Source organism: Vicia villosa, linkage group LG3 (genome assembly GCF_029867415.1).
Source record: "Vicia villosa cultivar HV-30 ecotype Madison, WI linkage group LG3, Vvil1.0, whole genome shotgun sequence".
Lineage (NCBI taxonomy): Eukaryota > Viridiplantae > Streptophyta > Magnoliopsida > Fabales > Fabaceae > Vicia > Vicia villosa.
This window is the reverse complement of record NC_081182.1, coordinates 63,495,546-63,509,147: the sequence shown is the minus strand read 5'-3', so window position 1 is coordinate 63,509,147 and position 13,602 is coordinate 63,495,546. Positions and strand designations below refer to the sequence as shown.

General features: G+C 32.2%; 1 protein-coding gene across 1 annotated transcript; it reads right to left on the bottom strand.

Annotated features, from left to right (window-relative positions):
* Nucleotides 1-6,926: 6,926 nt before the first annotated feature.
* On the bottom strand, nt 6,927-7,523 carry LOC131658210 (uncharacterized). Its single transcript, XM_058927532.1, has one exon. It carries the CDS (start codon nt 7,521-7,523, stop codon nt 6,927-6,929), a length of 597 nt encoding a protein of 198 aa, XP_058783515.1.
* Between the last annotated feature and the right edge of the window lie 6,079 nt (nt 7,524-13,602).

Sequence of the window (13,602 nt, the reverse complement as noted above, 5' to 3'; positions counted from 1 at the left end):
AATAAAAATAAGTATATAACTCAAAATTTATCAAAAAAACTCTATTGCACTATATCCAGATTATCCACTAAATTTACGCAGTTCAGCAGATGAAAGAAAAAAAAAGAATGAATGAATACAAAACCGAACCCGGTTTGGGGATGGTTTTTTCACTGGTTCAGCAGATGAATGAAAAAAAGTAATGAATACAAAGCTGAACCTGGTTTGGGGATGGTTTTTTAACCGCTTCAGCAGATGAATGAAAAAAAAGTAATGAACACAAAACTGAACCCGGTTTGGGATGGTTTCTTTAACCCCTTTCAGTCTTCTTGGACCGCATCTGTCACGTCAGTTGATTTTGGTTTGTCGGAAATTTCAGGACTGTGACTCTTGGAACGTGGTTCGGCCGATTCAGGAATGCATTTCTCGGAAGCTGATTTCGGTTCGTCGGAAATTTTAGGACCGTGACTCTTGGAAGGTGGTTCGGCCGACTCAGGAATGCGGTTCTCGGAAGCTGATTTCGGTTCGTCGAAAATTTCAGGACTGTGACTCTTGGAAGGTGGTTCGGCCGACTCAGGAACGCGGTTCTCGGAATTTGATTTCGGTTCGTCGGAAGTTGATTCCGAATTGTCGGAAATTTCAGGAATATGATTCTTGGAATCTGGTTTGTAATCTGGTTCGGCCGACTCAGAAATGCGGTTCTCGGAAGTTGGTTCGGCCGTTTCTGGAGCGTTCTCTGAAGCTGACTCGGCCGTTTCAGCACTGCGATTCTCAGAATGTGGTTCAGATGTTGGAGAAGTGCGTGGTTGATACGATGTCGGAATATCAACAGAAACTGCATTTTCGGCTTTGGAATCAGGATTTGTGGTCGTATTGAGATGATGTAGTTCCATATTGGCGTTTCCATTATCATTATTGTTCGCATTAGCAGCTCTTATATGCTGAACAATAACAACACTTATGAAAGCGTCGAGCCACACCACCATGGAAAATCCTCCTAGGGATGGAAACACGAGAATGGAGATGAAAAACGTTATTAAAGATGCCGCTACGAATAGAATCCATACCTCCCATCTTGAAAACAAATGGTGGATTTTGATGGCTCTATCAGATAACTTGTATCCATAAAAGTATACGAGTCCAAAAAGAAGAAGCGCAAAGAACGTTCGAAAATGGTAACTGTTTTCTACCAAAACATCATTCACACATTTCATTTTGTGTTTTCATCTAGAGAAATCCATACACCATTATTTATCATAGCTATCTTTTACTTCATTTTATTCGCCAGCTTCATTGACTAGTTCTTCGTAAGTACATGAACTAAGCTATTTAAAAAATTGATTCTTGGCAATCTCGCTTATAATAAGCACAACTCCAATCTATTCTTGCACTAATTGGCTGTTATCCGCAAATCTAATATTCCTTTTTACATAATCACCAAGTTTTAGAAACCATATCTTGTTCATAATAATATGTTTGTTGCACTCTCTATCAAGATACCACAAACTAGATTTATCTTGATCTAGTTTTGTTTTGGCTGTTAAAAGAACATATTTTGAGTCACTGCTAAATGCTTGTGCAAGCTAGGATTTTTCTTTATCACTTTTATCATGTGAGTAACACTTCCTTTTATAATGACCACACTTTTGACAATTATAACATCAAAAATATCATGAAACAAAATATCAGGAAGTTGCACATAAATCCATGTTTTCACCATGTAATTTTTTACCGCATTCATACAGAGATCTTCTCCTAGCACATACATGATTTGTGAATTCTTCCAATACTGAATTTCACGAACAGCATCTTCTTCATCTACCTCAATTTCCACTTTTCCATCAATTATCGTAGGTGTGATGTATCTCATCAATAATCCCTTTGCAAGGTTACGATTCTCAGATACCACATCAACCCAAAGCTTCCGTTCCTTTATCTCCATATTCGCATTCCTCAGAGGTTCCACAATTGGTTTCAGCAATTCTAGGGTTTGATTTGGGCGTACCTGCTCTTTCTTCTTCTCCATAGTAGATTCCTCTTCAGTAATCGTTCCATCAGTAGATTCACTTGTCTTCGTCGTGTGAGGCGACGGAGTAGGGTGGTTCACCGAAATCAATGGCACCGGAGTTTTCGGTGGCCGCCCTCGATTCCGCTTCTTCGTCCCTGACCCAGTCATAGCTAATAACATAGTCGCATTTATAAAAGCAACATTGTTTAAAAATATTTGATGATAATAAAAATATGGGTTAATGAACTTTTTGGTCCCTCTAAATATTGCAGATTTTGTTTTTAGTCCCTCCAAAATTTTCCTTTAAGAAATCGTCCCTTCAAATTTTTTTGTCTAAACTATTGGTCCCTAACGTCAAATTTGCTAGAGATTAGCTACGACTTTAGCCACCGATTAGCTACGAAATTTGACGTTAGGGACTAATAGTTCGAAAGAAAAATTTTGTAAGGACGATTTCTTGAAGAAAAATTTTGGAGGGACTAAAAACAAAATTTGAAATATTTATAGGGACGAAAAAGTTCATTAACCCTAAAAATATTAATAATAATAAAAATATTAAAATATTAAAATTAATAATAAAATGTTTGAATACCAAAATGTAATTGTGTCAAATCATTCCTTAATTTAAAATATATATATATATATATATATATATATATATATATATATATATATATATATATATATATATATATATATATATATATATATATATATATATATATATATATATATATATGTATATATATATATATATATAAAAATTTAAGAATATTTAAATCTCACAATTCTTAATAATCATATTTAAAAATGAAAATATTTTAAAACCACTATCTTTATTATTGATCAATTTGATTTGACTTTCACGCGGATTGCAATTAAGGTATGGTATATGCATTCAAATTTCAAACTTATGATTTAGAACAATTGAAATCAGTAAATAAATTTAAAAATGAATATTAATTATAATTTTGTTTCTCTTTAAAAAATGAATATTTTTTATTTCCATTTGATCTTCATTTTTTTAATCTACATTAGAAAAAGTAACCGTTTTTTTTGTAATAGAAATCATTTTAGTTGAATTGAACAAATTATTAATAATTTTCGGTTACTTAGACCTTAAACAATCATGTTGGTGCATACAAAAAGGGCACCCAATTAAGTTGTTATTTTTAATTATAATTATTTAAAATTAGTAAATAAAATAAAATAGAAGTTTTTTTTTAATTCCAATGAAGAAATATTAAACAAATTTTATAATTCAATTAGAAATAATTATTTAAGATAACTGATTAAAAATAATTTAATAATAATAATTGAGTGAATAAATTATATTAAAAACTATTGAATGTAATTTTCATTTCCATTGAAGTTAAGGGAATTTAAAACAAATACTTTTAATTTCTCTCGATTTTATCATTACAATTATTCTTTTAATTATATGAAGTTTAATGACTAAGAACATAAAACACAAAATTGTTGTCTATTATTTTAAGTTAAATAAACGACCAATTTTTTGATATCAATGAAGGAAATAAAAATAAGCATATAACTCAAAATTTATCAAAAAAACTCTATTGCACTATATCCAGATTATCCACTAAATTTACGCAGTTCAGCAGATGAAAGAAAAAAAAAAGAATGAATGAATACAAAACCGAACCCGATTTAGGGATGGTTTTTTCACTGGTTCAGCAGATGAATGAAAAAAAGTAATGAATACAAAGCTGAACCTGGTTTGGGGATGGTTTTTTAACCGGTTCAGCAGATGAATGAAAAAACAGTAATGAACACAAAACTGAACCCGGTTTGGGATGGTTTCTTTAACCCCTTTCAGTCTTCTTGGACCGCTTCTGTCACGTCAGTTGATTTTGGTTTGTCGGAAATTTCAGGACTGTGACTCTTAGAACGTGGTTCGGCCGATTCAGGAATGCGTTTCTCGGAAGCTGATTTCGGTTCGTCGGAAATTTCAGGACTGTGACTCTTGGAAGGTGGTTCGGCCGACTCAGGAACGCGGTTCTCGGAATTTGATTTCGGTTCGTCGGAAGTTGATTCCGGATTGTCGGAAATTTCAGGAATGTGATTCTTGGAATCTGGTTTGTAATCTGGTTCGGCCGACTCAGAAATGCGGTTCTCGGAAGTTGGTTCGGCCGTTTCTGGAGCGTTCTCTGAAGCTGACTCGGCCGTTACAGCACTGCGATTCTCGAAATGTGGTTCAGATGTTGGAGAAGTGCGTGGTTGATACGATGTCGGAATATCAACAGAAACTGCATTTTCGGCTATGGAATCAGGATTTGTGGTCGTATTGAGATGATGTAGTTCCATATTGGCGTTTCCATTATCATTATTGTTCGCATTAGCAGCTCTTATATGCTGAACAATAACAACACTTATGAAAGCGTCGAGCCACACCACCATGGAAAATCCTCCTAGGGATGGAAACACGAGAATGGAGATGAAAAACGTTATTAAAGACGCCGCTACGAATAGAATCCATACCTCCCATCTTGAAAACAAATGGTGGATTTTGATGGCTCTATCAGATAACTTGTATCCATAAAAGTATACGAGTCCAAAAAGAAGAAGCGCAAAGAACGTTCGAAAATGGTAACTGTTTTCTACCAAAACATCATTCACACATTTCATTTTGTGTTTTCATCTAGAGAAATCCATACACCATTATTTATCATAGCTATCTTTAACTTCATTTTATTCGCCAGCTTCATTGACTAATTCTTCGTAAGCACATGAACTAAGCTTATTAGATAATTGATTCTTGGCAATCTCGCTTATAATAAGCACAACTCCAATCTATTCTTGCACTAATTGGCTGTTACCCGCAAATCTAATATTCCTTTTTACATAATCACCAAGTTTCAGAAACCATATCTTGTTCATAATCATATGTTTGTTGCACTCTCTATCAAGATACCACAAACTAGATTTATCTTGATCTAGTTTTGTTTTGGCTGTTAAAAGAACATATTTTGAGTCACTGCTAAATGCTTGTGCAAGCTAGGATTTTTCTTTATCACTTTTATCATGTGAGTAACACTTCCTTTTATAATGACCACACTTTTGACAATTATAACATCAAAAATATCATGAAACAAAATATCAGGAAGTTGCACATAAATCCATGTTTTCACCATGTAATTTTTTACCGCATTCATACAGAGATCTTCTCTTAGCACATACATGATTTGTGAATTCTTCCAATACTGAATTTCACGAACAGCATCTTCTTCATCTACCTCAATTTCCACTTTCCCATCAATTATCGTAGGTGTGATGTATCTCATCAATAATCCCTTTGCAAGGTTACGATTCTCAGATACCACATCAACCCAAAGCTTCCGTTCCTTTATCTACATAGTCGCATTCTTCAGAGGTTCCACAATTGGTTTCAGCAATTCTAGGGTTTCATTTAGGCGTACCTGCTATTTCTTCTTCTCCATAGTAGATTCCTCTTCAGTAATCGTTCCATCAGTAGATTCACTTGTCTTCGTCGTGTGAGGCGACGGAGTAGGGTGGTTCACCGAAATCAATGGCACCGGAGTTTTCGGTGGCCGCCCTCGATTCCGCTTCTTCGTCCCTGACCCAGTCATAGCTAATAACATAGTCGCATTTATAAAAGCAACATTGTTTAAAAATATTTGATGATAATAAAAAATATTAATAATAATAAAAACATTAAAATATTAAAATTAATAATAAAATGTTTGAATATCCAAATTGTAATTGTGTCAAATCATTCCTTAATTTAGAATATATATATATATATATATATATATATATATATATATATATATATATATATATATATATATATATATATAAAAGAATATTTAAATCTCACAATTCTTAATAATCATATTTAAAAATGAAAATATTTTAAAACCACTATCTTTATTATTGATCAATTTGATTTGACTTTCACGCGGATTGCAATTTAGGTATGGTATATGCATTCAAATTTCAAACTTATGATTTAGAACAATTGAAATCAGTAAATAAGTTTAAAAATGAATATTAATTATAATTTTGTTTCTCTTTAAAAAATGAATATTTTTTATTTCCATTTGATCTTCATTTTTTTAATCTACATTAGAAAAAGTAACCGTTTTTTTTGTAATAGAAATCATTTTAGTTGAATTGAACAAATTATTAATAATTTTCGGTTACTTAGACCTTAAACAATCATGTTGGTGCATACAAAAAGGGCACCCAATTAAGTTGTTATTTTTAATTATAATTATTTAAAACTAGTAAATAAAATAAAATAGAAGTTTTTTTTTAATTCCAATGAAGAAATATTAAACAAATTTTATAATTCAATTAGAAATAATTATTTAAGATAATTGATTAAAAATAATTTAATAATAATAATTGAGTGAATAAATTATATTAAAAACTATTGAATGTAATTTTCATTTCTATTGAAGTTAAGGGAATTTAAAACAAATACTTTTAATTTCTCTCGATTTTATCATTACAATTATTCTTTTAATTATATGAAGTTTAATGACTAAGAACATAAAACACAAAATTGTTGTCTATTATTTTAAGTTAAATAAACGACCAATTTTTTGATATCAATGAAGGAAATAAAAATAAGCATATAACTCAAAATTTATCAAAAAAACTCTATTGCACTATATCCAGATTATCCACTAAATTTACGCAGTTCAGCAGATGAAAGAAAAAAAAAAGAATGAATGAATACAAAACCGAACCCGGTTTGGGGATGGTATTTTCACCGGTTCAGCAGATGAATGAAAAAAAGTAATGAATACAAAGCTGAACCAGGTTTTGGGATGGTTTTTTAACCGGTTCAGCAAATGAAAGAAAAAAAAGTAATGAACACAAAACTGAACCCGGTTTGGGATGGTTTCTTTAACCCAGTTCAGTCTTCTTGGACGGCTTCTGTCACGTCAGGTTATTTTGGTTTGTCGGAAATTTCAGGACTGTGACTCTTGGAACGTGGTTCGGCCGATTCAGGAATGCGTTTTTCGGAAGCTGATTTCGGTTCGTCGGAAATTTTAGGACTGTGACTCTTGGAAGGTGGTTCGGCCGACTCAGGAATGCGGTTCTCGGAAGCTGATTTTGGTTCGTCGGAAATTTTAGGACTGTGACTCTTGGAAGGTGGTTCGGCCGACTCAGGAACGCGGTTCTCGGAATTTGATTTCGGTTCGTCGGAAGTTGATTCCGGATTGTCGGAAATTTCAGGAATGTGATTCTTGGAATCTGGTTTGTAATCTGGTTTGGCCGACTCAGAAATGCGGTTCTCGGAAGTTGGTTCGGCCGTTTCTGGAACGTTCTCTGAATGTGGTTCAGATGTTGGAGAAGTGCGTGGTTTATCAGATGTCAGAATATCAACAGAAACTGCATTTTCGGCTTTGGAATCAGGATTTGTGGTCGTATTGAGATGATGTAGTTCCATATTGGCGTTTCCATTATCATTATTGTTCGCATTAGCAGCTCTTATATGCTGAACAATAACAACACTTATGAAAGCGCCGAGCCACACCACCATGGAAAATCCTCCTAGGGATGGAAACACGAGAATGGAGATGAAAAACGTTATTAAAGACGCCGCTAGGAATAGAATCCATACCTCCCATCTTGAAAACAAATGGTGGATTTTGATGGCTCTATCAGATAACTTGTATCCATAAAAGTATACGAGTCCAAAAAGAAGAAGCGCAAAGAACGTTCGAAAATGGTAACTGTTTTCTACCAAAACATCATTCACACATTTCATTTTGTGTTTTCATCTAGAAAAATCCATACACCATTATTTATCATAGCTATCTTTAACTTCATTTTATTCGCCAGCTTCATTGAATAGTTCTTCGTAAGCACATGAACTATGCTTATTAGATAATTGATTCTTGGCAATCTCGCTTATAAGAAGCACAACTCCAATCTATTCTTGCACTAATTGGCTGTTATCCGCAAATCTAATATTCCTTTTTACATAATCACCAAGTTTCAGAAACCATATCTTGTTCATAATCATATGTTTGTTGCACTCTCTATCAAGATACCACAAACTAGATTTATCTTGATCTAGTTTTGTTTTGGATGTTAAAATAACATATTTTGAGTCACTGCTAAATGCTTGTGCAAGTTAGGATTTTTCTTTATCACTTTTATCATGTGAGTAATACTTCCTTTTATAATGACCACATTTTTGACAATTATAACCTCAAAAATATCATGAAACAAAATATCAGGAAGTTGCACATAATTCCATGTTTTCACCATGTAATTTTTTACCGCATTCATACTGAGATCTTCTCTTAGCACATACATGATAAGTGAATTCTTCCAATACTGAATTTCACGAACAGCATCTTCTTTATCTACCTCAATTTTCACTTTCCCATCAATTATCGTAGGTGCGATGTATCTCATCACCAATCCCTTTGCAGGGTTACGATTCTCAGATACCACATCAACCCAAAGCTTCCGTTCCTTTATCTACATAGTCGCATTCTTCAGAGGTTCCACAATTAGTTTCAGCAATTCTAGGGTTTCATTTAGGCGTACCTGCTATTTCTTCTTCTCCATAGTAGATTCCTCTTCAGTAATCGTTCCATCAGTAGATTCACTTGTCTTCGTCGTGTGAGGCGACGGAGTAGGGTGGTTCACCGGAATCAATGGCACCGGAGTTTTCGGTGGCCGCCCTCGATTCCGCTTCTTCGTCCCTGACCCAGTCATAGCTAATAACATAGTCGCATTTATAAAAGCAACATTGTTTAAAAATATTTGATGATAATAAAAAATATTAATAATAATAAAAATATTAAAATATTAAAATTAATAATAAAATGTTTGAATATCCAAAATGTAATTGTGTCAAATCATTCCTTAATTTAGAATATATATATATATATATATATATATATATATATATATATATATATATATATATATATATATATATATATATATATATATATATACACACACACACACATATATATATATATAATTAAGAATATTTAAATCTCACAATTCTTAATAATCATATTTAAAAATGAAAATATTTTAAAACCACTATCTTTATTATTGATCAATTTGATTTGACTTTCACGCGGATTGCAATTTAGATATGGTATATGCATTCAAATTTCAAACTTATGATTTAGAACAATTGAATTCAGTAAATAAATTTAAAAATGAATATTAATTATAATTTTGTTTTTCTTTAAAAAATGAATATTTTTTATTTCCATTTGATCTTATTTTTTTAATCTACATTAGAAAAAGTAACCGTTTTTGTTGTAATAGAAATCATTTTAGGTGAATTGAACAAATTATTAATAATTTTCGGTTACTTAAACCTTAAACAATCATGTTGGTGCATACAAAAAGGGCACCCAATTAAGTTGTTATTTTTAATTATAATTATTTAAAACTAGTAAATAAAATAAAATAGAAGTTTTTTTTTAATTCCAATGAAGAAATATTAAACAAATTTTATAATTCAATTAGAAATAATTATTTAAGATAATTGATTAAAAATAATTTAATAATAATAATTGAGTGAATAAATTATATTAAAAACTATTGAATGTAATTTTCGTTTCCATTGAAGTTAAGGGAATTTAAAACAAATACTTTTAATTTCTCTCGATTTTATCATTACAATTATTCTTTTAATTATATGAAGTTTAATGACTAAGAACATAAAACACAAAATTGTTGTCTATTATTTTAAGTTAAATAAACGATCAATTTTTTGATATCAATGAAGGAAATAAAAATAAGCATATAACTCAAAATTTATCAAAAAAAACTCTATTGCACTATATCCAGATTATCCACTAAATTTACGCAGTTCAGCAGATGAAAAAAAAAGAATGAATGAATACAAAACCGAACCCGGTTTGGGGATGGTTTTTTCACCGGTTCAGCAGATGAATGAAAAAAAAGTAATGAAAACAAAGCTGAACCTGGTTTGGGGATGGTTTTTTAACCGGTTCAGCAAATGAAAGAAAAAAAAGTAATGAACACAAAATTGAACCCGGTTTGGGATGGTTTCTTTAACCCAGTTCAGTCTTCTAAGACCGCTTCTGTCACGTTAGTTGATTTTGGTTGGTCGGAAATTTCAAGACTGTGACTCTTCGAACGTGGTTCGGCCGATTCAGGAATGCGTTTCTCGGAAGCTGATTTCGGTTCGTCGGAAATTTTAGGATTGTGACTTTTGGAAGGTGGTTCGGCCGACTCAGGAATGCGGTTCTCGGAAGCTGATTTCGGTTCGTCAGAAATTTCAGGACTGTGACTCTTGGAAGGTGGTTCGGCCGACTCAGGAACGCGGTTCTCGGAATTTGATTTCGGTTCGTCGGAAGTTTATTCCGGATTGTCGGAAGTTTTAGGAATGTGATTCTTGGAATCTGGTTTGTAATCTGATTCGGCCGACTCAGAAATGCGGTTCTCGGAAGTTGTTTCGGCCGTTTCTGGAGCGTTCTCTGAAGCTGACTCGGCCGTTTCAGCACTGCGATTCTCTGAATGTGGTTCAGATGTTGGAGAAGTGCGTGGTTGATCAGGTGCCGAAATATCAACAGAAACCGCATTTCCGGCTTTGGAATCAGGATTTGTGGTCGTATTGAGATGATGTAGTTCCATATTGGCATTTCATTATCATTATTGTTCGCATTAGCAGCTCTTATATGCTGAATAATAACAACACTTATGAAAGCGCCGAGCCACACCACCATGGAAAATCCTCCTAGGGATGGAAACACGAGAATGGAGATGAAAAACGTTATTAAAGACGCCGCTACGAATAGAATTCATACCTCCCATCTTGAAAACAAATGGTGGATTTTGATAGCTCTATCAGATAACTTGTATCCATAAAAGTATACGAGTCCAAAAAGAAGAAGCGCAAAGAACGTTCGAAAATGGTAACTGTTTTCTACCAAAACATCATTCACACATTTCATTTTGTGTTTTCATCTAGAGAAATCCATACACCATTATCTATCATAGCTATCTTTAACTTCATTTTATTCGCCAGCTTCATTGAATAGTTCTTCGTAAGCACATGAACTAAGCTTATTAGATAATTGATTCTTGGAAATCTCGCTTATAATAAGCACAACTCCAATCTATTCTTGCACTAATTGGCTGTTACCCGCAAATCTAATATTCCTTTTTACATAATCACCAAGTTTCAGAAACCATATCTTGTTCATAATCATATGTTTGTTGCACTCTCTATCAAGATACCACAAACTAGATTTATCTTGATCTAGTTTTGTTTTGGCTGTTAAAAGAACATATTTTGAGTCACTGCTAAATGCTTGTGCAAGCTAGGATTTTTCTTTATCACTTTTATCATGTGAGTAACACTTCCTTTTATAATGACCACACTTTTGACAATTATAACATCAAAAATATCATGAAACAAAATATCAGGAAGTTGCACATAAATCCATGTTTTCACCATGTAATTTTTTACCGCATTCATACAGAGATCTTCTCTTAGCACATACATGATTTGTGAATTCTTCCAATACTGAATTTCACGAACAGCATCTTCTTCATCTACCTCAATTTCCACTTTCCCATCAATTATCGTAGGTGTGATGTATCTCATCACCAATCCCTTTGCAAGGTTACGATTCTCAGATACCACATCAACCCAAAGCTTCCGTTCCTTTATCTCCATAATCGCATTCTTCAGAGGTTCCCCAATTGGTTTCAGCAATTCTAGGGTTTCATTTGGGCGTACCTGCTCTTTATTCTTCTCCATAGTAGATTCCTCTTCAGTAATCGTTACATCAGTAGATTCACTTGTCTTCGTCGTGTGAGGCGACGGAGTAGGGTGGTTCACCGGAATCAATGGCACCGGAGTTTTCGGTGGCCGCCCTCGATTCCGCTTCTTCGTCCCTGACCCAGTCATAGCTAATAACATAGTCGCATTTATAAAAGCAACATTGTTTAAAAATATTTGATGATAATAAAAAATATTAATAATAATAACAATATTAAAATTTTAAAATTAATAATAAAATGTTTGAATATCCAAATATATACATGTGTCAAATCATTCCTTAATTTAGAATATATATATATATATATATATATATATATATATATATATATATATATATATATATATATATATATATATATATATATATATATATATATATATATATATATATATATATATATATATATAAAATTAAGAATATTTAAATCTCACAATTCTTAATAATCATATTTAAAAATGAAAATATTTTAAAACCACTATCTTTATTATTGATCAATTTGATTTGACTTTCACGCGGATTGCAATTTAGGTATGGTATATGCATTCAAATTTCAAACTTATGATTTAGAACAATTGAAATCAGTAAATAAATTTAAAAATGAATATTAATTATAATTTTGTTTTTCTTTAAAAAATGAATATTTTTTATTTCCATTTGATCTTCATTTTTTTAATATACATTAGAAAAAGTAACAGTTTTTTTTTATAGAAATCATTTTAGTTGAATTGAACAAATTATTAATAATTTTCGGTTACTTAGACCTTAAACAATCATGTTGGTGCACACGAAAAGGGCACCCAATTAAGTTGTTGTTTTTAATTATAATTATTTAAAATTAGTAAATAAAATAAAATAGAAGTTTTTTTTTAATTCCAATGAAGAAATATTAAACAAATTTTATAATTCAATTAGAATAATTATTTAATATAATTGATTAAAAATAATTTAATAATAATAATTGAGTGAATAAGTTATATTAAAAACTATTGAATGTAATTTTCATTTCCATTGAAGTTAAGGGAATTTAAAACAAATACTTTTAATTTCTCTCGATTTTATCATTACAATTATTCTTTTAATTATATGAAGTTTAATGACTAACAACATAAAACACAAAATTGTTGTCTATTATTTTAAGTTAAATAAACGACCAATTTTTTGATATCAATGAAGGAAATAAAAATAAGCATATAACTCAAAATTTATTAAAAAAACTCTATTGCACTATATCCAGATTGTCCACTAAATTTACCCAATTCAGCAGATGAAAGAAAAAAAAAGAATGAATGAATACAAAACCGAACCCGGTTTGGGGATGGTTTTTTCACCGGTTCAGCAGATGAATGAAAAAAAGTAATGAATACAAAACTGAACCTGGTTTGCGGATGGTTTTTTAACCGGTTCAGCAGATGAATGAAAAAAAAGTAATGAACACAAAACCGAACCCGGTTTGGGATGGTTTCTTTAACCCCGTTCACTCTTCTTGGGCCGCTTTTGTCACGTCAGTTGATTTTGGTTGGTCAGAAATTTCAGGATCGTGACTCTTGGAACGCGGTTCGGTCGACTCAGGAATTCGTTTCTCGGAAGCTGATTTCGGTTCGTCGGAAATTTCAGGACTGTGACTCTTGGAAGGTGGTTCGGCCGACTCAGGAATGCGGTTCTCAGAAGCTGATTTCGGATCGTCGGAAATTTCAGGACTGTGACTCTTGGAAGGTGGTTCGGCCGACTCAGGAATGCGGCTCTCGGAATTTGATTTCAGTTCGTCGGAAGTTGCTTCCGGTTTGTCGGAAATTTTAGGAATGTGATTCTTGGAATCTGGTT

What these genes read in the sequence shown, in the direction of transcription:
- LOC131658210 (XM_058927532.1), bottom strand. Translation starts at nt 7,523, where the DNA reads ATGGTGGTGTGGCTCGGCGCTTTCATAAGTGTTGTTATTGTTCAGCAT.